At 44.0% G+C, this 23,755-nt stretch overlaps 6 protein-coding genes and 1 non-coding gene across 8 annotated transcripts; 5 read left to right on the top strand and 2 right to left on the bottom strand.

The window, feature by feature from the left end:
* Nucleotides 1–56: 56 nt before the first annotated feature.
* On the bottom strand, nucleotides 57–128 carry TRNAM-CAU. The gene has a single exon. It is a non-coding gene; the product is annotated as a tRNA-Met (tRNA).
* A 263-nt stretch (nucleotides 129–391) lies between these two features.
* On the top strand, nucleotides 392–2,086 carry LOC120690520 (glycine-rich cell wall structural protein 1.0-like). The gene is made up of 3 exons (XM_039973201.1): nucleotides 392–991; nucleotides 1,096–1,662; nucleotides 1,787–2,086. The coding sequence occupies exons 1-3, from the start codon at nucleotides 517–519 to the stop codon at nucleotides 1,843–1,845; spliced, it is 1,101 nt and encodes a 366-aa protein (XP_039829135.1). The 5' UTR covers nucleotides 392–516; the 3' UTR covers nucleotides 1,846–2,086.
* A 226-nt stretch (nucleotides 2,087–2,312) lies between these two features.
* On the bottom strand, nucleotides 2,313–4,631 carry LOC120690522 (mitochondrial import inner membrane translocase subunit TIM22-4-like). The gene is made up of 4 exons (XM_039973204.1): nucleotides 4,313–4,631; nucleotides 3,309–3,499; nucleotides 3,150–3,222; nucleotides 2,313–2,691 (listed from the first exon to the last, which is right to left on the bottom strand). Exons 1-4 carry the CDS (start codon nucleotides 4,473–4,475, stop codon nucleotides 2,606–2,608), a joined length of 513 nt encoding a protein of 170 aa, XP_039829138.1. The 5' UTR covers nucleotides 4,476–4,631; the 3' UTR covers nucleotides 2,313–2,605.
* Nucleotides 4,632–6,713: 2,082 nt separating this feature from the next.
* Nucleotides 6,714–10,162, top strand: LOC120690413 (eukaryotic translation initiation factor 2 subunit alpha homolog). The gene is made up of 5 exons (XM_039973053.1): nucleotides 6,714–7,406; nucleotides 8,491–8,637; nucleotides 8,714–8,818; nucleotides 9,545–9,643; nucleotides 9,755–10,162. Exons 1-5 carry the CDS (start codon nucleotides 6,891–6,893, stop codon nucleotides 9,905–9,907), a joined length of 1,020 nt encoding a protein of 339 aa, XP_039828987.1. The 5' UTR covers nucleotides 6,714–6,890; the 3' UTR covers nucleotides 9,908–10,162.
* Nucleotides 10,163–11,396: 1,234 nt separating this feature from the next.
* Nucleotides 11,397–13,975, top strand: LOC120690570 (glucan endo-1,3-beta-glucosidase 9-like). The gene is made up of 2 exons (XM_039973265.1): nucleotides 11,397–11,814; nucleotides 12,670–13,975. The coding sequence occupies exons 1-2, from the start codon at nucleotides 11,453–11,455 to the stop codon at nucleotides 13,766–13,768; spliced, it is 1,461 nt and encodes a 486-aa protein (XP_039829199.1). The 5' UTR covers nucleotides 11,397–11,452; the 3' UTR covers nucleotides 13,769–13,975.
* A 1,606-nt stretch (nucleotides 13,976–15,581) lies between these two features.
* Nucleotides 15,582–16,345, top strand: LOC120690573 (egg cell-secreted protein 1.3-like). Its single transcript, XM_039973268.1, has one exon. It carries the CDS (start codon nucleotides 15,594–15,596, stop codon nucleotides 16,110–16,112), a length of 519 nt encoding a protein of 172 aa, XP_039829202.1. The 5' UTR covers nucleotides 15,582–15,593; the 3' UTR covers nucleotides 16,113–16,345.
* A 180-nt stretch (nucleotides 16,346–16,525) lies between these two features.
* Nucleotides 16,526–22,513, top strand: LOC120690572. Of its 2 annotated transcripts, none has more exons than XM_039973267.1 (12): nucleotides 16,526–16,907; nucleotides 17,475–17,517; nucleotides 17,709–17,762; nucleotides 18,305–18,368; nucleotides 18,601–18,657; nucleotides 18,740–18,834; nucleotides 18,936–18,974; nucleotides 19,055–19,143; nucleotides 19,414–19,492; nucleotides 20,534–20,581; nucleotides 21,029–21,207; nucleotides 22,124–22,513. In XM_039973267.1, the coding sequence occupies exons 1-11, from the start codon at nucleotides 16,711–16,713 to the stop codon at nucleotides 21,107–21,109; spliced, it is 846 nt and encodes a 281-aa protein (XP_039829201.1). In that variant the 5' UTR covers nucleotides 16,526–16,710; the 3' UTR covers nucleotides 21,110–21,207; nucleotides 22,124–22,513. The 2 variants fall into 2 exon arrangements, with proteins under 2 accessions (XP_039829201.1, XP_039829200.1); XM_039973266.1 differs by having other exon boundaries at nucleotides 21,828–22,196.
* The last annotated feature ends 1,242 nt before the right edge of the window (nucleotides 22,514–23,755 follow it).

Raw genomic sequence — 23,755 nt, 5'->3', positions numbered from 1 at the left:
AAGAAGGGGAAAAAAAGGAGGAGGAAAAAAAGACTTCGGAAGCCCATATGAAAAATTATCAGAGCCAGGTTTCGATCCTGGGACCTGTGGGTTATGGGCCCACCACGCTTCCGCTGCGCCACTCTGATGTCTCTGAAGATTGCCTGTTGTAATTTTATTTATTCGTTTTAGAAATCGCAACGTTCCCCCGACACCCTCTGATCCCCCGATCCACCGTCCACCCGACATCTCACCGCCTCCTCGCAGAAAGAGCAAGAAAAAAATTGAAAAGGCCCGAAGCGACGTGCCAATCCGCGCCCGCCAGGCTACGCGCCCCGAGACGGGCCGTCCTTGGTCCTCGCCGGACGCGTGTAGCACCCGCGTCGCGCCGCTATAAAATAGCCGCTGCGGCACGGCTCCTCCTCCCTCCCCCTCTGCACTGCACCCCGCCGGCTGATTTGCTTCAGTAGAACAAAATCCGTGTGCTTTGCCCTAGTTCGCACTCAACGCCTTGCTGGTTGAGAGCTTAGTTCCCAGATGGAGGATTCGGTGCGTGACGAGGAGAGGAGGGAGTTGGGGGAGACCGCGGCGCAGGCGAAAGCGCATCAGGAAGAAGTAGCGGCGGCCGGCGGTGCTGGCGGCGGCGGCGAGCCGGCGCAGGACGGCGGGTTCCTGAGCGCCATGGCGTCCAGGATCGGCGCGACGATGTCCGGGACGAACGGGAGCGGCGGCGAGGCCAATGCGGCCGCGGCGTCTGATGGTGGCGAGGCGTTGAAGAGAGACGGCGACGGCGACCCCGGTGAGGAGGGCGGGTTCCTGATCGCAATGGCGTCCAGGATTGGCGCGGCGATGTCCGGTGCTAATGGCGGGAGCGAAAGCGACGGCGGTGGAACTGCGGCCGTGGCGTCTGATGAGTATGACGAGGGCAAGGAGAAGGACGAAGGAAACGGCGGTGGCGGAATCTTCCATAAGCTCCTGTCCAGTTCGCCCGCTGCTTCGTCGCCGGCGTCAGGTATGGACTCTGTTTTCTCCGATCTCCGCATCCAATTACACCGGACAAGTTTGCATTTTTTGCAGTGAACTGAATCCTTTCGATTGATCGATTGGTTCATGCAGGAGCATTGGAAGCAGAGGAAGCAAAAGGGGAAGGGAAGGATCAGGGCGTGTCAGACGAGCAAACCGGGATTCTGAGCGCGATGGTCTCCAAGATTGGCATGGCCATGTCTGCCGCCAATGGCAACGGAAACCACGGCACCGAGGACGCCAGCAAGACGAGCAATGGTCACGCTGCTGATGTCAGTAGCGGTGAGGAGAAGGGCGGCGACGCGAATGGTGGTGGAATCCTGAACACCGTGGCTTCTAAGATTGGCATGGCCATGTCTGGCGCAAATGGTGATGCGAACCATGGCGGCAGTGGGGTCAACGCCAAGACGAGCAATGGCAACTCCGTTGATGCTAGTATGGATGAGAAGAGGTCCGAGATGAATGGTGGTGGGATTCTGAGCGCTGTCGCTTCCAAGATCGGCATGGCCAATGGCAGTGGCAACCACAGCACCGAGGGCGATGCCAAAAAGAACAATGGCGACGCTGTTAATGGCAGCAAGGGCGAGGAGGAGAAGGAGAAGGGGCATGATGCGAATGGTGCTGGAATCGTTGAGCAGATCATCTCCAATCTCCCCTCAGGTATTTCTGCTACAAGCTTGTGATTATGGTGGAAGCAGTACTTTTTATGTTTTTTTTTAAACGAATACTTTTCATGGTGGATTGAACTGACAGCCTCTCTCTTTTGTTTTCACTGTTACTGCAGATGATCAGGCGCTAGACTCCGAGGAGGCTTCCCTGCTCATATCCATTATTGATGACTAGCTCCATAGGGACTTGGTCGCTCTTGAGCAACAGTGGAATAGATTTGGTTGTTCTGAGTTACTTAGATTCCTCCTCAAAAAATAGATCGCTCTTAATCTGAAGGCATGTAAGTTATTGATGTGGATGCATGTAAGCACCGGGGTAGGTTTCATGTAGTTGTAGACACTAGGGATGCTGTAAGACTGTAACTGTAATCACAATGTCTGTTGGACAGGAGTGAAAGCGATGTTTGTATTTCAGACATCAGGCTTGTGAAGTAACGGAGATAAGTTGAAGATCAAATTGGACATGCTATGCTAAGAAACTTAATAATTTTCGAACATTTTTATTAACAGAATTGCATCACAAATATGATGCCACAGTGGCATTTCGCAGAGAGAAGGGGGAAGGCTAAGAAAACAATAGTTCAGCGTGGATCACTGCATCAGTAGTAAACCGGAAGTGAAACACAACGTTAGGTCAGCAAGTTATCACCTACAGAGTGCAGGTTGAACAATAATATAGAAACCTGTTGCTGTCGACAACAACATAACACATTTGAGAACACAGTCGATTAAGGTGGACCTTCAAGGTGCAACAATGGTCCAGTTATTATAACTCCGAAGCCAGGTAATAAATTGAAAATAGCAAAAACTTTAGGGTACAAAATCTCTCAAGAGATGTCAATGACTGGATGTTGCAAATAACCAGGTTCTTCTGCTATGGCTGCTCATACTCTGCTACAAAAAAAAAGCTTCATTTCAAATTGGCATCACACATTTTAAGTATGCCGATCAAAGAACTTCTCAATCGCCAGTGAGAAGGCAGCAAAACCCACACATCCAATGCATGTTGCTTTAGGGCCACCTGCAAGAAAAAAAAATCCATTCTGTATGAGTTCAAATATAGATACATCAGGACTGCAATATAGGAAATGTCTACTCATTCTAAGCTAGTTATCTAAGCAGGTATGGAAAATCAAGGGATATAATCATAGAAAAAGTGTATGTCACCATACATACAAAAGGAACAGAAACATCTTTCAACTTCGGGCTATGAGTGGAAATGCAGATATAAAGCTAATACAGAACACTTCATTAAGTTCAGCTATCTGAACTCTGAGACATGGCAGATACACAAATAGTTGAAAGAAAGGTACTAGAGATGTCAAAGATACACATCCATCTCAATCCATACAAAATACAAGTCCAACATTTGCACTGTGGGGTTTTAGTTCGGGAAATTGTCATGGAACTAGTAAGTTGATAATAAGTTAAGTCAATTGTCTCATGATTTCATAGATAGTGACATGGCTAAATAGTTACCTTTTACTGCTAAAGCTCCACCTGTGACACAGCCAGCAACCGCAGTATTGGTAGTGTCATGCTTTGCCCGAGCCTGCCAAAATATGAGAATACAAAGTTTAAATAGGAAGAAAACATGTTGAAACATTCATGAATATGAAAAATGTTACAGTTATCTACCTTCTCTACGACACATTCAGCTGCTGAGAAAATCAGACCCATCACCGCAAAGGTTTTGGCATTGCTTAAACTTCTCCTACCCATCTGTTTTGCTGTGTATACTATTTGTTGCCTTGCTGTCATCTCCTCTGCCATTATTGGATTGTCCAGAGCTCCAAAGAATAGTCCCATAAGTACACCAAGACCGCCTCCTATTGAATGGGAAGGATACTGAGTTAATACAAGTTATAAAAAAAAATGCATACCTCTATCTATCATCGTTGTGATGCCATTGTATGTTTATTGCTCCATGCTTATAGCAAGAATGAAGGCAAAATAAGAAAACATTGAAGGGAGCGCACAGTTAATACAGCCTTTTACCTGCTTATGGGCAAATCTACTTGAATTTTTTTTCTGAACCAATTCAGTGAGCATATTCCATGACTATCAATTACCATGACAAAGCTATAAAAAATATCACGCTTATCTGAGGCAAGTTCACTTCAAACATACTCCATTAGCATATCATATTTCACATTAAACTCCATTTCAAGGGATAATAAGATTTTTCTTTGATTTAGTCCAATAATTTGAAAGATATCTAAACAGGCAAGAGGATAACACACAAAATTATAATAATAAAACCAACTATCGAATTGACACATTAGCACACCAAATTCTTCTCATTCCTTACAAAACTAGCTTTATTTGTTTTGAACTCTTTTGACAAAGCAGGGAACAACTACCCACAACAATATAACCAATGAACAACCGCTGCAATACCAGACCTCTCAATATCTCAAGCACATTCCAATCTCCAAGCTTCCAATGGATTAACTTTTTTTTTTGTCCAAAGCATGGCGACAGTTAACTTCATAATATTAAACGCCAAGTTCACGTAGCCCCAAACTCCCAATCAAAATGTTTTCTTGGGGACTAGCTACGAAATTGTAGAAACACCACTGACGACACTAAGAAAAGGAAACAAAGCCGGAGCTCCCGGGCTCAAGAGCAGTGTCCCTCACCCATGACGCCACTGACGACGCTGCGGACCGCGCAGTTGTTCCAGATGTCCTGCCCCTTGATCTCCTCCACCGTCGGCATCCGGATCGGCTCCACCGCCGCCGCCTGGCTGGTGGACTCGCCCCCGGCGCCGGCACCCGCCGCGGATGGCTCCGGCGAGGCCATCTCTCGCAATCTGGTCGCCTTACACTCGGGCGATGGAGGTAGCACCGGACGCCACAGCTAGTGTAGTGTCCCCGGCGCCGGCGGCAGCTTCGCTTTCTTACCCCCTCCTCCAAGAAGAGGGTCGGCGCCAGGGAATCAGAACGGACGCAGCGCGCGGGGGGGGGGGAATAGGTAATACAATCGCGCGCGTGATAGAAGTTGCTTTTGTCACCTGAGAGCCGTAGGGTAAGATTTTATACGGCCCAATTTGCGAAGTTTTTTTTTGAAGAACCCAATTTGCGAAGTTGTTTCGAGTTTTTCTTATCTATTCCTTTTCTGGTAAGTGAGTTAGCGCAGTTTTTTTTTCTTCCTATTTTTTCTCTATTCTTTTTCTCTCCTGTTTTTCTATTTATTTTCTTCCGGCCTTTAACTTTCCTTTCTTTTTTTTCTTCTATTAGTGAGTGAGTTAGCATAGTTTTTCTTCCTAATTTATCTTTGTTCTTTTTCTTTACTTCTAATTTTTATTTTGTTTCCTTCCTAATTCCAGATCTGCTTAGTTCTCACTTCCACAACAGAGTCAAATCTAAATATGCTACTTAGGTGCTCTAATCACTGGCCTAAAGGCCTTTTTGGTTTTTTTCCTTCTAATTCTCTATATGTACATATTTATTATTTTCATTTACTCTTTATTTTCATTTTATTTCCCCTTGAACCTTAGGTACATATCCTTAATTTTATCTTTTTTCCAACAACATTCCACATTTCCACTTTCTCGTATATAATGAGGTGAGTTTCTATATTGGAACAACTGGTTTGCTTTGAATAGTGATTCATGCTCCGTGTATACCAACTGTTTTACTATATATGAATATATCCTCATTAGCCGGTGATGCAAAGTGATTTATTCAGTTCATATACTAATTTATTCACTATCTGCACATATAGTATTCATGTGTAAGAATAATTTGTTCACGTGCGAAGTATCTTAGTTCAGTTGACGGATAAATTTGTTCGCCATGTTAAATTACATGTTCGCTTTGTGGACTAATTTATTCACCAGTATAAGTAATTTGTTCATGATAGAAACTTGTTAATTCTCCAAGTAGAACATTTTGTTCGTGTGCGAGCCATTTTATTCAGCTTATAGACTAATTTATTTGATGTGTTAAACTATTTATTCATTTTTTAGACTAACATGTTCAGGTGTGTCACCTGCCATTAAGTTTTAAACGTGCGAGACATTGTCCAGGTCGCCAATGTAAGAAGCTGAACTAATTAAGGATGGCACTATAAGGCGACAGTGAAATGCAATTTTCTTTCCTATTATTTTATTTTATTTGACCGGATGATAAGAAAAATAATTTGTGATTGCATTCGATGCAGCCAGTTGTATATAATAAAAAACCTAAGGGAATAGACAAGAATATTTCAAAATGCAACGTGCTCATTAGCTACGACCCTTACCATTAACAAAAGCATGTGCATTATTCATTGATTTGTAATGTTCAAAATTAATTAATTAGTCAAAAAATATTTGTAAAAAATATTAAAATATAGTTAAGTGAGGTCTTATTTCAAAGATCTGATTATGGTGTAACTAAAATTAAATTTTGATCCATTTAGGATCTATAATTATTTTTAGTTCACATGTATGCATATATGATAATATCATCAATTTCTGTTAGGCAATATCTCTCCTTCCCGTTAAAATATAGTGCCGCGAAAATGGCACCTGGATTCGTCCAAATTCCAACAAACATTAGAAGAACCAAGCACCATCTTATATGCAAACAAATAATCCTCAAAATAAAATTAGTTAATCGGGCTGAAAAGCGGCCCATTAACTCCCCGCTCCTTCGGGCGCTTCTAGCCCTAACCGCGTCCGTCTGGACTCTGGACCTCCCAGGGCCGCACGTAGGCTATGTTTGTTTCTATTAGTTTTTTTAAAGTCTCTATCACATCAAAAAAATCTTACTATTTATTAATATTAAATAAAATTTATTTATAAAATTTTTTTGCAGATAGGTGCTAATTTGCGAGATGAATCTAATAAGTCTAATTAAATATTTGCTAATTACGAATTAATATATTTTATTAGATTCATCTCGTAATTTAACCTCAAGATTCTGCAGTTAGTTTTATAATCAAATTTTATTTAATATTAATAAATATTAAAAAATTTAAATATAAAATAGTCTAAAATTTAACTCTGGAACCAAGCAACCCTCGTAATAAGGCGGCGCAAACCGGTTGGAGATATCATCCGCTCCATCGCGTGGCCGTTCGATTCGTTGAGTTCCCTTCCCGAGCACAAACAAGCTCCTCCGCCCGCACCCCGCCGCCGCCGTCTCTCCAAAACCCAAGCAAACCCTAGATCCGCCGCCTCCGTTTCCCGACCCAAGCTCCGGCGAGACCCACACCCCTCCGCCAGCGAAGATGCCGAACCTCGAGTGCCGGATGTACGAGCCGCGGTTCCCCGAGGTGGACGCGGCCGTGATGATTCAGGTGAAGCACATCGCCGACATGGGCGCGTACGTCTCCCTGCTCGAGTACAACAACATCGAGGGCATGATCCTCTTCTCCGAGCTCTCCCGTCGCCGCATCCGCTCCATCTCCTCCCTCATCAAGGTCGGCCGACAGGAGCCCGCCATCGTGCTCCGTGTCGACCGCGACAAGGGGTACATCGACCTCTCCAAGCGCCGTGTCTCAGAGGAGGAGGCGCAGGCCTGCGAGGACAGGTACAACAAGTCCAAGCTCGTGCACTCCATCATGCGCCACGTTGCAGAGACGCTCGAGATCGACCTCGAGCCGCTCTACCAGCGCATAGGCTGGCCGCTCTACCGCAAGTACGGCCACGCCATCGAGGCCTTCAAGCTCATCGTCACTGACCCCGACTCCATCCTCGACGCTCTGACCTACGAGGAGAAGGAGACCGGCCCAGATGGCCAGGAGGTTAATTCCGTTTTTTCTCTCAACCTGCAAATCACTATCGTGACCTGGCTACACATGCCAAAGTTGCTAAACTCTCTCGTTATTCGTTAATCAATGTGATAGGCTAGGCCTGTCTCTTCAGATAGACGTATGACTGGTTTATTTCGGTCTTTTGTCATAGACTGATAAGCTACCTCAGATAAACATTATTCTCGTTTGTTCACGTTTTCTTTTATCATTGGACATCTTCATGGCATAATCAACTATTGTTTTTTAGAACTTAGAGTAGCAGTGCCTTCTGCCTTGGCAGTTTTCCGGAGCTGTAAATAGTTTGTAGATGGTGTGGCCCCTCTGTTAAATTTTCCCCATATGAAGTTTTTCTGTTGAATGGATAATCCCAGCTTTGTGGCTGCTGGTATGTTGATAACACTGAGATGATTAGTTGGCTGTGACTTTCTATGCTTGACATCAGTTAGTTCAAATAATTCTTGTCAAACTAACATTTGCCATTGCAACCTGGGTAGTCATCCCTGTGGTTATTTAAGTTGTTTGAACATGATTAGCTTTAGTGACAACCAGCTTAAGTAGGTTTCAATTCTACTGTAGGTATTTTTGCACATACATAGCATCTGCCCTTGAATCTAGTTGTAATTTATGTAGAATCAAGAGCAGTAGTTTACTATTTTTTTGGATTAGTAATAATTTGTAGATAATGTAGTTTGTCTTTCAGTGGGTACTTATCCTCCGTCGGTCTCATGTAGGTACCTCATAATGTTAATATATTGGAAAAGCTCAGTTTGAAGTTTGAACTGAGAAGAAATCAATGTCATTCAGATTAGTAGTAACTGGTCATTATCAGTTTGGATTGCAAGCAGTAGATAGACGGTGGTATAGCTTGGCTTTGGTGATTAACTTCGTATCAAGAATATCTTATAGGCAAACATTTTGCCAAATTTGGCACATTTAGTTGTCTGTTTCCGTATGTGTTTTGGAATGATGTTCGTGCAGATTTTTGTACTCTGTTATTGAAAAGTACTATGAATTTGCTCCAGATATGTTTCATAGAAACTATTTGAGACAAGGATGTTCTTAAAATTACTGGCAGGTGACTAAGGTGGTGCCTGCTGTCACTCCTGAGGTTAAGGATTCTCTGGTGAAGAACATAAAGAGGAGGATGACACCACAGCCACTCAAGATCCGTGCTGATGTGGAGATGAAATGCTTCCAGTTTGATGGAGTGCTTCACATTAAGGTTATACTTACCCCTGTTGCTGCTCTATTTTTTAACAGAGGTGTTTACAAAATGCTAATTTTATATGTATTTGCAGCAAGCCATGAAGAAAGCTGAAGCCTCTGGTAACGATACCTGTCCTGTGAAGATTAAGCTAGTTGCTCCTCCACTTTATGTTCTGACCACACAGACTCTTGATAAGGTTGGTATTTTTCTCGGTACTTAATTCAGGCGGGTTTCTTGTTATAAGCTGAGCGGTACATAATGTTTCTTCTGTGATAAAGCTCTACATTTCTCCTCAAGTATGTGATTACAAATTTGATTGTAACACTCTACTGAGATTTGAGAGTGCATGTTTCAATTAATATTTGTCTATTCTGGAAGATAGATTTAATTGCATCACTTTCCATGTTGCACTTATTTGGTGCTAATTATATAGTGGTGCTTGTTATATTTTGTTTTGTTTTCTCATACTTTTGAGTTTTGACCTTGTGCCTTTCCATTGGGAAAAATGGCCTGATGTACTAGTTGTTTTTTCCTGGAGTTGCATTTTCCGTAACACATTGACTAGCCAAATTTACAATGCAGCATTGCCTGGTTCAGACTTTTCATTGTTCTTAATTCTTATCAATGTGCCCTAATTTCGAACTCTTAGGTTAACTTGGATGAATGATAATTAATGGTAATGATATTTTCTGCAACCCGTGGTTAACAGGTCATATATTAGCAATATGGAAAGACCTTAAATAAGCATTATTTACATTGCTTATTCTAGTGTAACACCTTGATTCACCTTTTGTGCAGTGTAAATACTATGTTGTATGTTATTTTTAGTTCTGACCCCTAGCATGGTTAAGGGCTTGTTATGTCTTTACTATCCTGAAAATAATAATGATGATCGTTTCTTTTTGGCATTGCCTTTGAACAGGAGCAAGGCATTTCAGTTCTCACTGATGCAATCAAGGCTTGTACAGCGGAGATTGAAAAATACAAGGGAAAGTTGGTGGTGAAGGAACCACCAAGAGCTGTAAGTTCTTTTCAATATCTGCTTATTCTTTTACATTCCCGCGTTCAAGTATAGTTATCTTCCAAATGATGGTTCTGAAAACTAATGCTGTGCATACTTTCTTGTAAACAGGTGAGCGAGCGGGAAGAAAAGCAACTCCTCGACCAGTTTAATTCCTTGGTGGCGCAAAATGAAGAGGTTGATGGTGATGATGACAGTGAAGAGGAGGAAGACACAGGAATGGGTGACGTCGACCTTACAAATACCGGAGTCACAGCTTATTAAGGCCCCTCTGGACCCTGGTTGGTTTGGATGAGATTTGCTGTATAGCACCAGCTAAGACCTGAAACGTCCTGTTTGGAAGCAGTTTCTTTTTGTTTAGGTTTTTGGTGGCTGAACCCCAGTGAATTCACTTAAACTTGTTACCTGCCGTGTTCATGTTTTTTTGGGTTCAGCTGGTGTCGGGAAAACTTTTACTTGGCTCGAGCAGCACATAATTACCATTGGGAGTGAAACAAGGTTCGTTAGTTGCCGCACCTACCCTACACGTGTTCATTCCAAGACGTTTTGCCCCTTTTCTCATGATATTGGATAGTCACAGCCTTTCGCTCTAGGTTAGGAGTCGAAGTCGCTCTTGTGTTCTCCCTTGTGTAGTCATATCTTTGTGCTAACGGTTATTTCCACTCCGTCTACAAGTATAGAGATATTAGCCGCTGCAGGGAAACTTTAAAAATAGAGAAATCTGTGTTCTGGGCTTTACTTTGCAGTGCAAGATTATATCCTTATTTTAAGGGTAAAATTACAAACTTAAGAAAAATAAGGGTAATTTCACAATTGCACTATTAAAGTAGGAGTAATAGAAGCAAGAACACAGGTACCCCTTGAAAATATATCTCACACAAATGCTGAAAAACATTTTTTCCATCAGTGATGAAGCTACATGCGATGTACTGTATAGCAGGTGGCCTAGGGCCCTAGGGTTGTTTAGGACAGCTCTCCTAGAATTGCTTTACCGGTGAAGCCGAAGCCAGTGAAATGGTTTCTACTTTATTTTTATCCTGATTTGCAAAATGGCCTTTACGTCACGAGATCTCCATTTACCTTCAATTTAGGTCATTCTGTTTATTTGGCTTGTCAGCCAACCAGCTAGCAGTGTTTTATCTCACACTAAATCAATACCAGCTACTAGCCATCTAGTAGTATTTTTCTTTCATAACAAATGAGCAACATCCATCAGCCACAATTAAATGAACAGAGTGAATAGAAACTCTCCTAAACGGATCGTACCATTGCATTGCCAGTTTCTTTTTTCCCAAGGCCCTGTTTAGTTCCCTTCAAAATTCCAAAACTTTACAAGATTCCCCATCACATCGAATGTTTTAACGCATGCATGAAGTATTAAATGTAGCTAAATAAAATAACTAATTACACAGTTAGATTGTAATTTGCGAGACGAATCTTTTGAGCCTAGTTAACCCATGACGGGACAATAATTATCAAATACAAACGAAAGTGCTACAGTGTTTTACACCCAAATCTTTACGCAACTAAACAAGGCCCAAGAAGGAAATGCCAAAAAAACTTTTTTTTGAATTCAGTGGATCTAGATTAAGTTTCATACTCCTGCGTTTCATACTCCTGCGTTTCATACGAGCTTGTCACTGGTGATTATTTTAGATTCACCGAAAAAATACCTAGATCCGTCGAAAAAAAAACTTAGCTACGGCTAGTCGACTGCCCCAACTCACGCACATTCGCAAGCAGCACAAAAGCACTAGTCGTATTCCATCTGTTGGCCTGGCCCTGCAGCGCCACACGGAACACGAGGCAATGCCGTCCAATCGCCGCCGCCCGCTGCCGCCGTTCGCACCTGGCCTTCTCCTGCTGCTGCCTTTCCTCGCCGTGGCGCCGCCACCGGCGGCCTCCGCGGTGGGCGTGAACTGGGGCTTCGCGTCCTCCCACCCGCTCCCGGCGGCGCAGGTCGTGCAGGGCCTGCTCCTCCCCAACTCCGTCCCGCGCGTCCGCCTCGCCGCCGCCTCCTCCGACGCTCTCTCGGCGCTCGCGGGCACCGGCGTCGCCGTCACCGTCGGGGTCCCCGACGCGCTGCTCCGGCCCCTCGCCTCCTCAACCAAGGCCGCCGCCGCCTGGGTCCACGATAACATCACCCGTTATGCCTCCAGCGTTCGGTTCGAGTAAGAGCACCCCTCCGATGCAAGATTTCTATGCGCCATTCTCTTCAAAGAAATATTTCTAGGCTCCACTTTAGGTCATGAAAGGGTAATTGGACACTATTGACTCAAATTGACTTGATTGTCAGAGACTGACCCTTTGACTCTCAACCTGACATCCTAGTACACCATGTGAGCTTAGTCATTTTTATAGGAGGGTTAGGTCCTGTGTATCTTGGAAATAATGGGGTTTGTATTTCCCCCCTGAATTATGGTAGGTTAACCCAGCAATGCTGATGGCTGATTAATCTAAACTGAAGAAGGGAGATATTGCTCTAACTAATTTATAGGTTGAGTCCTGTTGATAACTTCCTAAGTTCCTAGATGTGTGTTGGTTGCAGTAGCTCACTGGAATTTTTATTACTAGGCACTAATTTGTGAAATGAAATCATATGAAGGGTTTGCAAATGTTACCGCTGGTGCACTGGTAGATTTTTCTTACTAAGTTTGAGACCCTTACCCTCTTATATGTTTGGGTATCCTCTTGGTAAATGCTAGTTGAGAGATGACACAGGGAATTATCCTAGACCTGTATTAAGTAGATAATGGAGGTGGAACATAGCAACTTGAAGAGCAACTTTTCAAGTGTAACAGTTGGTAAGTGTATCTTTAGTTGATTACTCCTTGGTTACAATTTCCCAACCGGGAAAATATTTTCTTTTAGAGTTTGCAATTCTTCACTGCATAAATGAGGGGTCCTGGATTTAAATAGTAATATGTAATTTATGTTTGTTTTTTAAAAGCAGTGATGAATTCAGTTATTATTGTACCTCGGAATATTATCTTTTCTTTTTGTTGACAAGCAAATCGACATTACAGATATATTGCTGTTGGGGATGAGCCATTTCTTCTTAGTCATGGACAACATTTCCAGCCCTTTGTAGTTCCTGCAGCAGCAAATATCAAAAAAGCGCTGACTGCTGCAAAATTATCTACCAAGATCAAGGTGGTAGTACCCTGTAGCGCTGACACATACCAGAATGCATCTATGCTGCCTTCGAAAGCTAGCTTCAGACCTGATGTTAACAAGACCATGGGAGAACTACTCTCATTTCTTAGTAACAATAGTTCACCATTTATGGTCGAGCTGGATCCATTTTTGAGCTTTCAACGGCACAAGAATCTGTCATTGGACTATTATCTTTTCCAACTGATGTCACATCCAGTAAAAGATGGTCAAAACAAGTATGACAACTACTTCGATGCAAGCATAGATGCTGTGGTTACTGCTCTAACCAATGCTGGCTTCAGTGACATGGACATCATTGTCGGCAGAGCAGGATGGCCAACAGATGGAGCTGTGAATGCAACTCCAGCTATTGCTCAGTCGTTCATGATTGGCCTAGTCAACCACCTTGCCAAAAAGTCTGGGACTCCTCTTCGTCCTAAAGTGCCTCCAGTTGAAACATATCTCTTCAGCCTTCTAGACGAAGATCAGAGGAATACGACAAATGGAGGTTATGAAAGACACCACGGTATTTTCACCTTTGATGGCCAGGCAAAGTACTATGCTAACATAGGTCAAGGTCCTAAATCACTCAAGAATGCCCTTGATGTGGGCTACTTTCCATCAAAATGGTGTGTGATTGACAACAACAAGGACCTCTCCAATGTTTCTGCCAGTTTTTCTGCAGCTTGCTCTCATGGTGACTGCACTGCTCTGTCACCTGGTGGCTCCTGCTCTGGCCTTGGCTGGCCTGGCAATGTGTCATATGCGTTCAACAACTACTACCAACAGCATGATCAGAGTGAAGACAGCTGCGACTTCAATGGCCTAGGTTTGATAACGACTGTTGATCCATCTGTCAATGATTGCTTGTTTCCTCTCGCAATTCGGACTTCTGCTGCCGCTTCTTTGCACCTGACATTGGCCATGTTTCGGTTACTAGTTTTCTGGGTTTGCATTTTTTGTTTATAGTCTGATGTAGCTGCCTACCTTTGTCTTTGAGGCCAAATTGAGCCTTAAAAGTTGTTCTTTGGGCCTCTCATCGCATGCACTCCAAAATCTCGGTGCACCATCAAACAATAGTATTCCTAAATTGGTACAATTTCTGGTGTCCCACTTCTTGGAGGAGTATGCTACTCCCTTCGTATCAAAATAGATGACACAATTGATTTTTGATCCCGAGTTTGACCATTTGTCTATTCAAAAAATTTAATAATTTTAAAAATCTTATGTATGACTCACCTCGTCATTTAAAGTATTTTTTAATCATGATTCATGTTTTTGTGTTTTTGCATAAATTTTCTGAATAAGACGATTGATCAAACCTGTAATCAAAAGTCAATAGTGTCATCTATTTTGATACGGAGGGAGTGTATCTGAACGGGTCTGGTAGATTTAGTCAAATGTAATAATGCGTGTAAAGTTCGTTGGGCCAAATCAAAACAGCAGCTATTGTCTTGTTCAAAATTTGACCTTGGCAACATATCCATTTCATTGAGAAATACAGTCTTGGTTTCACTACATCCTAAAAGCAAGTATTATGGGTGGTTGAGAGCTAGCGTAGAGTCTACGTGGACAAGAGAGAGAAGATGGTGGGCGTCTCCTCACGCGCGCGCTCAAGCCGGCTGAGAAGCTTTGCATCCATTTTGATTGGTTGAGGTAGTGGGCCCCACCATCATCATTGTGTTTTTCCCAGCCCGCTGCTGGCGTTACCATTAACCATGCTCTAAAAGGGTCTGCAATAGAAAAGTTATGCATTCAAATTTGGTTCCGCTACAAGCTATTGATGCACTTGTAAAAACACGAATAACATTCGGCACATTGTAGAAAGCGCTACATGTGGTGAGTGAACCGCAGTTTGGTTGGAGAGCCGGACGGCACTAGCTGGGATTGGGGGTACAACTGGAAGTGCCAAAGAGCATGGGGCCAGCCTCGGTAGACGGAGTAGTCGATAACGCGGCCGCGGCTGGAGTAGAAGAGCATGGGAGGGCTGGGGCTGGAGCTTCCCGTTGAAGCCGCGTTCCTTCTCATCAGGCCGGGGCAATGGACGAACCAGCGAAAGAGCCCCGGCGGGTCGACGAGATTTAAGGACACATGGACGCACCGCCCGGCGGCGCTCGTCACGGCTGTCGTGGTCGCGTTCCTCGTCGAAAGACGCGCGGGCGCAGCAACCAGTATTTGAAATAAATCATGACTGTAATACGTCTGTGCAATAACGTAGGTACTGAAATCATTGGATACACTTCTGCCGTCCTGCAAGCAAGAGGGACATGATTAATCCATGACCATCTGTACTCATCAGAGAGGAGAGATTAACCGGGCACGGGGAGTGGGTAGAAATTGGTACAGCCGCTGATGGCCACCACTCCATTTCGCCACAAAGACATCAGAAGTGAATCGAGGCAACTGCGAATGCCAAAACAGCAAAACTGGCAATGGGTTTTTCTTTTTGAACGTAACAAAACTGGCAATGTTGCAGGGGCCGGAGATAATTGCAAGGAACAATGTTGGCTGAAACATGAAAGGAACCAGCAGCAGAGATGCGAACTGCGACAGGAGGCTAGCAAAAATGATGCCGTGCAGAGGCTGTTCATATTCTGTAATGAGCACTACTACCAGGTTAAACCATGCTCATTATGCGCCATGAATGTGACCTTTTGATTCCTGAAACTGAAGCCTTTTCGCTCACTCTGAAGCTAATTGCGTCTCTTCGCTTGCATGCCCTTTCATCTTGTATAAATACAGCCGCAGGCCCCAATGCCCACAGGCGTCTCGCAGATAAGCACCAGCGTCGCCCATGGCATTCTCCGGCATGCCCCTGGCCGTGCTCTCTTGCCTGGCTCTGCTCGCCGCGGCGGGCGCGCGCCGGCCGGAGCCGGAGCCGGCGGCGCTCTCGCCCGCGGCGCCGCCTGACGTGGCCAGCCTGGCGCGGCGGCTGGAGGGCGAGGGGTCGCAGCAGTGCTGGGAGGCGCTGGTGGACATCAAGTCGTGCACGGGCGAGATCATCCTGTTCCTCCTCAACGGCGAGGCGTACCTGGGGCCCGGCTGCTGCCGCGCCATCCGCGTCATCGAGCACAGCTGCTGGGCCGCCGACGCCATGCTGTCCGTCATCGGGTTCACCCCGGAGGAGGGGGACATGCTCAAGGGCTACTGCGACGCAGGCGACGACGGCGGCTCGCCGCCGCCCCAGCGCGCCGTCGCGGCGGGCGGCGGGAAGGAAGAGCGCCTCGACGCACCACTGATCGTGCCGGCTCGTGTCCACGCCCAATCGCCCATGCTTGCTGGAGCAGTAGCGGTCAAGTTTCTCGTGAGATAAAATGCTTGGGTGGCAGCCGGTGTCGGCATTATCTTGGTCTGCCTGACTGCTACCACCAAATAATTTGTCTTCGAGAAATTTTGGCCTTATACGAGATAAATAATAGGTGAACCCGGCAGACTACAATTTTGAACTCAAAATTCACAGGTTGTGCGTCCAAGGACTTTTGCAATCAAATCAGTATATCAGTTAAGCTCTCTGTCTCGCTAGTCTTTACCACGAAAGCGACGTATACGGCCGGTTGGCCTTCCGACGTTCTAGGTCCTGGGACGCCTGCACACCACGCGACGACACCCCAGACACAGGCCGCGGCGGCAAGCACCACGTGAGCGGATGGGGACGCTGCGTGCGCAGGGCGGATGGGGACGCTGCCGCGGCCGGCCGATGAAGGCTGGCATCGGGGTTGGGCCCCGGCTCCCGAGAGCCGGGACACGTGAGCGCCGCGCCTGCCGCTGCGGAGCAAACGCCAAACGTGTCGAGCTCCAGCCGCGAAGGCATCCGGCATCCAGGCTCCGCTCCGCTCCTCAGCGCTCGCCGCCAGCCCACAAGAGGACAAGCTCGCACGCTCCGCGCATCCTCAGTCACGCCGCCGCTGCGAATGCCCGCTCCGGGGTCCCGCCGGCCGCCGCCGCTCCTCCTCCTCCTCCTCCTCGCGGCCGCATGCAGCTGCGGCCCCGCTGGTGCGGGGGGAGGCGGCTCCTGCGAGCTCTCCGTCGCGCGCGGCGGCGAGCTCTACAGCTTCGCTCTCGCGGCGCCGACGCCGGCGCACCGCCACGGCGTCCTCAGCGAGGACGGGTACGTGACTAGCTAGAGCCACTGCGCGCCCACTACTACTACTAGCGCGCCCTTTAAATTCTCTACGTCCTCCGCGTCCATCGGGACGGGGATTGGCTCGAATTCCAGTTTGAGGGTAGGGTACAATCCTCTCGCTTCGCGGTCACCTCGGGGCCTCCCCTTGCCTCGCGGTCGCGGAGACGCGCGTCTCGTGTTAGATGAAATGCTTGTCCTGCGTTGGGGCATTGCGAAGTTTTGACTCAGTCAATTACTTCGCTATGTTGAATGATTTTGGTTTGTGTATCGAACTTATATCGGTATCCGAGCATCAATCAACAGATTTGTGCATTCGTAGACTGCTTGGCCTTTTTAGAAAGCAAGTTGCGTCCGTGGCTTGCTGAAAGTTGACCTCTAAAATCGTTGTGGGTGAGGCAGCTTTTCGAAGTGTGTCCTTATAGATATTGAAATCGATCAGCCTGACTTGGTTGCAAACTCGTGCGTTATTATATTCTCTCTAGTGAATTGCACGCTTTTGTGTTATGATACCTATGCTGAGTGCATCCCGTAATAATTTGTCTCATGTTTCAGGTTTTACAAGGTGGCTGTGAATGATTCCATACTCTGGTTCCAGGTTGGTTATGTTAGGATACTCGTTTCTGTGTGATCATCTTTTGCACATGTAGGCATAGTTTCTACATTTAGAGAACCTAATATGATAAAGCTGGCAAATAACTGAAATGGGCTTCTGAATTCCCTAAAAGAAACTTTTGAGGTTTCGTGCTCCACCCACTAATGATGGTTTTATTTGTTCCATACATGCAGCTGTGCGATGAAATGCTATTCAACTTTGACCCACCTATGTGTCTTAATTGTGAGGTACTCCCTTGGCTTTGATATAGCTATTCCATCAGCTAAAATGAAAGCTGTTCTGATTTTTTCTAGTATTTTGTTTGCGGATTATGATGCGCACTCACGCCTGTACATCAGCATGTACCTTTCATGCTTGTGTTGAATGAGCAAGCATCATTGTTTCTTCATTGCTTATCTGGACACTGTTTCTAGCTGTATTTGTTACGATTGCCTAAGGGAACGTGTTATCACTGGAAGATTTGCCAACCAGAAGTGCGTACTTCACAGCACGTTTGCTGTTAGCTGACCTTTTATGTGCTAGGGGACACTCTTTCATTAAATAATCTTTGTCTCTTTGATGAATTCTCTGTCAAGGAGTAGCCTAATAGGCGGTAGTGATAGCATGGAGCCGTGGACACAATTACTTCTTAGAATGTTGTTATTTTTTCTAATAATTTAAGCTCCTCTGTACCGTCATACTGAGTGCTGTCAAAGATTCTATTTTTTTTCTCATCTCTTGCTTTAATTTTGTTTTGTTCTAACTTCTAACTATTTATGTACCACAATAGGGCTGTGGCGGTCCATTGAGGTGCGGAACCCAGTGTAGTGCACTTGTGTCGAATAATATTGGAGGTAGCTTTTTTCTCTCCTGAGTCCTGATTGGATATTATTTTCAGCTGATCCCTATTATATCCTTAATTGTGTATCCGGAATGATATCAGTGGAACAACTGGTTCCCGTTTGCATTTTTCAAATGATTTTGAACTTTATTTTTCAAATATCAGTCTGAATTGTTCTATTGTCCTCTTTTGCTGTCGGCGCTGGTCATTGGAAGTAACATAATCTACATTTTTTCTGTCCACAGGGTATGATGTTTGCACAACCCTTGGGAGTTTATCTAAATCCCATTTATCTCTAATTGGTAACAATGACATACAATTCTTTCAGAACTATCCTTTTTTTATGGAAATAACTTGATTGTTGTTTTGTTGGGGGAAGAATAGACGAGAATAATCCTCAAAAGGGTGTTGTTGTTAAGATGTTCTCATCAAAGTGTTCTATTTCTGTTTCTGTCCTTTGCGATTCAATTGTAGCACAAGTGAGTAGATTCCTTCATTTACAGCTCCTTGAAGTTTATGTTTAGTTTGTTTCTTTATCACCTCTATTTTACCTTTCTACTTTATTTCCTTTCGTTCACAGGTACCAGGCAAATTCGTCATATCTGGTGATTGTGATTATGTGGGTACACAACATTTGCAACGATGCAATTTTCTATATCATATTTTCTTCTAAGATATTAATATAATTTTACATCACAGGCTACAACATTTAAGCACCCTTCTGGTTGTGCAAGATCTGTTTCTGCTTCTGGAAATGGCTGGGGATGGTTAGGCACTTTGTTCATAACGTATGTTATTTTGAGTTGCTTATAGCTATGAAACTTGAACTTGTTTGGACCATTGCGGTACAATAGGAAGAAACTGATCTAGCTCAACTACTGGAAGGTGTCGGTGTAACCCTGCCACCTTGGTTCAAGCCCATTTCATCTTGCTTGAGTGCTTATTTTCTTCTTAATACAAATCGTAGTCTCTTGTATGATTTTTCATTGCTCGCAGAGTTTCATACTTTTTTTTTCTTTTGGTAGTTCTCGCTTGATTAATATCTAACTTTTCTGCAGAATACTGTCCCTTCTTGGAGGTTACATTTTGATTGGAGCAGTTTATAGATATTATTTCCTTGGCATTCATTCTGTAGAGGTAAATCAAGTATTTAATGGGTCCGCCAATTTTTATGCCTCATCCATTTTGTTTCAAATTATTTGGAGTACAATTTTATTCTCTAGTAGAGGCTAGTTGTAACACTCTCTCAGTTTCTTATCTTTAGGCTCTGGTGCATAGCTTAGAGTTAGAGGAAAGTTCTCATTAACCCAACTCCCACTAAACCGATGCATGTGCAAGTGCATGTGTGTGTGCATGCATGGTTATTGTAAAGAACATTTTTTAAAAACCCGTAGAAAAAAGTACCATTTTGTCCCAGCTTTTGTATTAGATAATTTTTCATTAACGGTCCAAGATTTTGGAATGGGATCAAGAAAATTCTTACTGAAAATTTCTTAAAGTTTGTATTAGTCTTTGCCCAAAAGGCTGAGTTACACCAACTCCTAAAGGTAGGATTCCGAAATAAATGTAGACTGTAGCTGAACCCAATGTTTAGAGACAAAAACAGATCCCTTAAAGTGTTGAATTATACTTAGGTTGTACCAAACGTCAAGTTATCAGAGCAGAAATATTATCTCATAATTGATTTAATTCCAGTTTTGTGTTTCTAGTATATACATAGCAGAAGCTAAATATTGATTGCTAGGATAAGGATCAGTTTTATTAGACAGCAAGGTCCACCTGGCTATTAAATAACTGTTTTGACTTTTGAGAATTCTACTTGGATTTTTAGAGAAAAAAATTCTACTTGGATTTCATGGAAATTGGTATTTTCCATCGGGTTTCCCTCTTTTTAGTTAGATTGTTTAAGAAATGTTTATAATTTAACAACACAATAAAACTTACTGAGAAGCACAGAAGAGCTAAAAGAATATCAATAAATCAAATGCAAATAAAAAAATGTAAAACATAGTGCGCCCTTTGTAAAACATTAAATGTTCCTGTCAAATTGTGATATACAGTATCAATCCTCACTTGGCCTTGATATTTCTACAAGCAATAATTTAGGAACCTTTTCCATCCATTTTAATTCATGATGTTTTCAAACCACTTCTTGTCTTACTCTATTTTATATTCTAGGCCATTCCAAACCTGCAATTTTGGATTGGTTTGCCGCAACGAATTAAGGTGAGTTTAAGGGAGTCTATTCGTTTTTATATCATGTGTTCTCTATTAGCAAGCTGCTGTATGGAAGTGATTTTGTTGCATTGGTTGCTTTTTTTCCTTCTTCTATCTACATGTCATATTTGCTCTGTACATCTGTAAATTACTAGTACAACCAGCACTAATGATATAGTTTTACTTCAAATAAGATGAATGCAATGAGCAGGTAACTGATTACTTGTAAGTAAACAAGTTTCAATTCCAGCAATTATGTACCAAAGGTCTTCTATACTGCAAAGCATTTAGTTAGTTACAGTCACAATAAGTAACATGCTGTTTTTTAAAGAAGGAAAAAGGAAAATTTATTTTGGTAGTTTACAGGTGTGTCTGATGAAAATGTCTAGAGTTCCTTTACTTGCGCAACATCATTCACCATGTGTAACCTTATGCCTTGTCCATCCATCTGTCCAGACCATGTTTGTTCCTGCAACAAGAAGCCACGTAAGTTATAGCAGAGATGCTCTAGGTGCATATACCCCAGGAAACCATTGAAAAGGTGGCATCCTAGAAAGTTTATGGGCAGCAATACAGTTAAAAGTCATTTATGTACTCAACATCAGGACAAATCTTTGATCTTGCCAAGACACCAGGTACCATAATGAGTCATTTATCTTATCCCTTGTGTTAGTTTTGGGTAGTACAGTATCTGAATGAACTCTCACTAGGAAATAAAAGTGAGTAATGATTGCAATTACCGTAAGCACGTCCATGAATTACCTGTAATTTGGTGTCTCTCTTTCTCGTTACTTTTTTGGGGTGGCCCAAATAGTTGCTGGTCAAGTATCATTTCACATGAAGTGGAAGATTTGTGTTAACAGCACAACTGCACTATTGTTATACAGACATCATGATGACAACTCATTTTTTTCAAGTCTGGAATCATTTTGTCTCAAACTTGCATAATGAACACAACTATCTAAACTCAAACCTATATATGATTTCTGTACAGAAATCTTATCTAACCATGTGAGTTATAGTCAAAACAAATGTGTGGCCTATTTAATTCCGATTCCATTTTGGAACTGTATTTCCTTATAAAACTTAGTGCTTCATTTTGAAATATTAGTCCACAGGCGTACAAATCAAATACAATTATACTTCAATCACGATTGCCACCAATAAATAGAGAATATACTGATATATCTAATAGGTAAAAGTATGATATTGTTCTGTAATATATTACATTTTATTCAACTTTTTTGCTTCATAGGTATGCAAGTGGGACTTATATTGTGAAATGGATGAAGTATTTGTGTGCCATGGAACAACAGTTCTGCTGAAATGTTATCACTTTGAGCATGTACCTCGAGGTTGATTTATGCTTTCAAAATCACCCGTGTCATCCGTTTGGTCCATCATTGCAAATGCTGTAGAGCAAATCGCTGCACCTTTAGATGGCTGCGATAGTATGTTTATCTAGATGCACAAGTTATTGTGCAAATGATTTGTTGGATTGGAACCATGAAAATGAATGGTTTTGCATTTCTTGTTATGATTTTTTCTTAGCTTGCTGCTTGGGAACCTTTTGCACGAAGATGACCTTACAATCTGCATAATACAATCTCTCTGTCCAAAGGAACTTGTACGTCTATGATATGCAACTGTAAGTTTTGACAGTTTTCAGCAACTGGATGCTTGTGCTCTGGACAAGGGCAACAGATAGGATAAGATTGAGACCTCCAATTGTGGGTTGTTACTTTGTTCTCGGAAGCCACAAGTCTTTTGGCATTGGCCTCAACTTTCTGTGGATAAAAATTCTGAAAGCTAGAAATACCTTCATGGAAGGTAGATGAATCACTCTTGTGAAAACGTGGTGAAAGCAATGTGATGCGAAACTATCGTGATTCGTGAGCAGACAAACGAATTATTATCTAGAAGAATGGTAATTTTTCTTCATTTTGCGCCATAACTTTAGCTCAGAAAAAGCGATGCAAAAATTTTGGTGTGGCAAGGCAAGCAGGAATCTTTTAAATGTTTATATTGACGTTTCTGCTCTGGTATGATATTTGTTCACTGGTCGTTTTCAGAATATGAACCTAACAAGATTGATTCAGTGAACAGAACTGCTGTAGTGTAATTGTGCATTTGTGCTCTATGTGTTAGAGTATATTAGGCAACTCCGGACATGATTAGTTTAGGATTGATTGTAATCCCGGGATAACCTTCCTTATCTCTAGGAGAGGCTACTTGCCCTTCAAGCCATGTACTCCTATATATACCGTCCAAGGGGCTCAATGCAATATATCGACTTCATTATACGCATCCTACCTTTCCTACATGGTATCACGAGACTAGGTTCTAACCCTAGGCCTCCGGCTTCCGCTGCCATTGCGCCGCCCCCGGGGAGATCGATCTCCGCCAGGGGCAGCGCCCTCGTAGGATCAGTGCGTGGATCCCTTTGATCCGCCGCGCCGTCGCGTCGTCAAGCACAGCAGAAGAACCTACCTCCCGTGGTGATGCGATCTCGTCGGCTCCCTCGTCGCCCCTTCCGCGCCGACTCCCCCCGTGCGCGCGGCCCCGTGCTAGCCCTCTCTTCTCCTGCGTCGTCGTTGCCCTGTGCACGACCGCGAGGCTGCGGAGGAGGTACAAGGTGCGCCAGGCCGCTGCGCCATCGGAGCCGCGAGATCAGGCCGGGTTACCGCGCCGCCGGTCGATTCCGGCGTCGCCCATCGAGATCCGTTGCAGGGACGAGCTGCAGCGGGGTCACCCCGCTTCGCCCCTCGGCCTCCACGCTCCTCCACCACGTCGCTCCTCCGCCGTCGCCGGCAGGCTGCGCCATCGTGGGGGCTTCACCCCATCTCGGCATCCCCAGCACCTCTCCGCCGGGCACCTCCCTGTGGCAGAACCACCTGAATTATCCTGGCTCAAGTGCGCAGGCCATCACCCTAAAGGCAACACCAGCTCAAACGCACTTCAAACGGAACAATTCTTGGTCTGTCGGGTAACGTCCCGATACAACCACCGGTTCTCGGATCGAACAAGCATACCCCGCACGAAGGCGAGTCCAGAGATATTACAACCAAAATTTTACAACACAGGCATAGTAAAGATTACAAACCAGTTCAACTCATTATTACAAAAACCAAACTTAGAAGACAGTTATACAAGCCATAACTATAAGTTCAGAGTTTAGACAGC

Source organism: Panicum virgatum, chromosome 9N, assembly GCF_016808335.1.
Source record: "Panicum virgatum strain AP13 chromosome 9N, P.virgatum_v5, whole genome shotgun sequence".
Lineage (NCBI taxonomy): Eukaryota > Viridiplantae > Streptophyta > Magnoliopsida > Poales > Poaceae > Panicum > Panicum virgatum.
This window is presented reverse-complemented; position numbering and strand designations above follow the sequence as displayed.

Coding starts and splice junctions, on each gene's coding strand:
- LOC120690413 (XM_039973053.1), top strand. CDS start 6,891: ATGCCGAACCTCGAGTGCCGGATGTACGAGCCGCGGTTCCCCGAGGTG. Junction 8,638..8,713: donor ATGGAGTGCTTCACATTAAG/GTTATACTTACC, acceptor ATGTATTTGCAG/CAAGCCATGAAGAAAGCTGA. Junction 8,819..9,544: donor CCACACAGACTCTTGATAAG/GTTGGTATTTTT, acceptor GCCTTTGAACAG/GAGCAAGGCATTTCAGTTCT.
- LOC120690573 (XM_039973268.1), top strand. CDS start 15,594: ATGGCATTCTCCGGCATGCCCCTGGCCGTGCTCTCTTGCCTGGCTCTG.
- LOC120690520 (XM_039973201.1), top strand. CDS start 517: ATGGAGGATTCGGTGCGTGACGAGGAGAGGAGGGAGTTGGGGGAGACC. Junction 992..1,095: donor TGCTTCGTCGCCGGCGTCAG/GTATGGACTCTG, acceptor TGGTTCATGCAG/GAGCATTGGAAGCAGAGGAA. Junction 1,663..1,786: donor CATCTCCAATCTCCCCTCAG/GTATTTCTGCTA, acceptor CTGTTACTGCAG/ATGATCAGGCGCTAGACTCC.
- LOC120690522 (XM_039973204.1), bottom strand. CDS start 4,475: ATGGCCTCGCCGGAGCCATCCGCGGCGGGTGCCGGCGCCGGGGGCGAG. Junction 3,223..3,308: donor CTGAATGTGTCGTAGAGAAG/GTAGATAACTGT, acceptor ATATTTTGGCAG/GCTCGGGCAAAGCATGACAC. Junction 2,692..3,149: donor TGGAGCTTTAGCAGTAAAAG/GTAACTATTTAG, acceptor TTTTTCTTGCAG/GTGGCCCTAAAGCAACATGC.
- LOC120690570 (XM_039973265.1), top strand. CDS start 11,453: ATGCCGTCCAATCGCCGCCGCCCGCTGCCGCCGTTCGCACCTGGCCTT. Junction 11,815..12,669: donor GCCTCCAGCGTTCGGTTCGA/GTAAGAGCACCC, acceptor TCGACATTACAG/ATATATTGCTGTTGGGGATG.
- LOC120690572 (XM_039973267.1), top strand. CDS start 16,711: ATGCCCGCTCCGGGGTCCCGCCGGCCGCCGCCGCTCCTCCTCCTCCTC. Junction 18,369..18,600: donor TGTGTCGAATAATATTGGAG/GTAGCTTTTTTC, acceptor TTCTGTCCACAG/GGTATGATGTTTGCACAACC. Junction 18,975..19,054: donor TATCTGGTGATTGTGATTAT/GTGGGTACACAA, acceptor TTTACATCACAG/GCTACAACATTTAAGCACCC.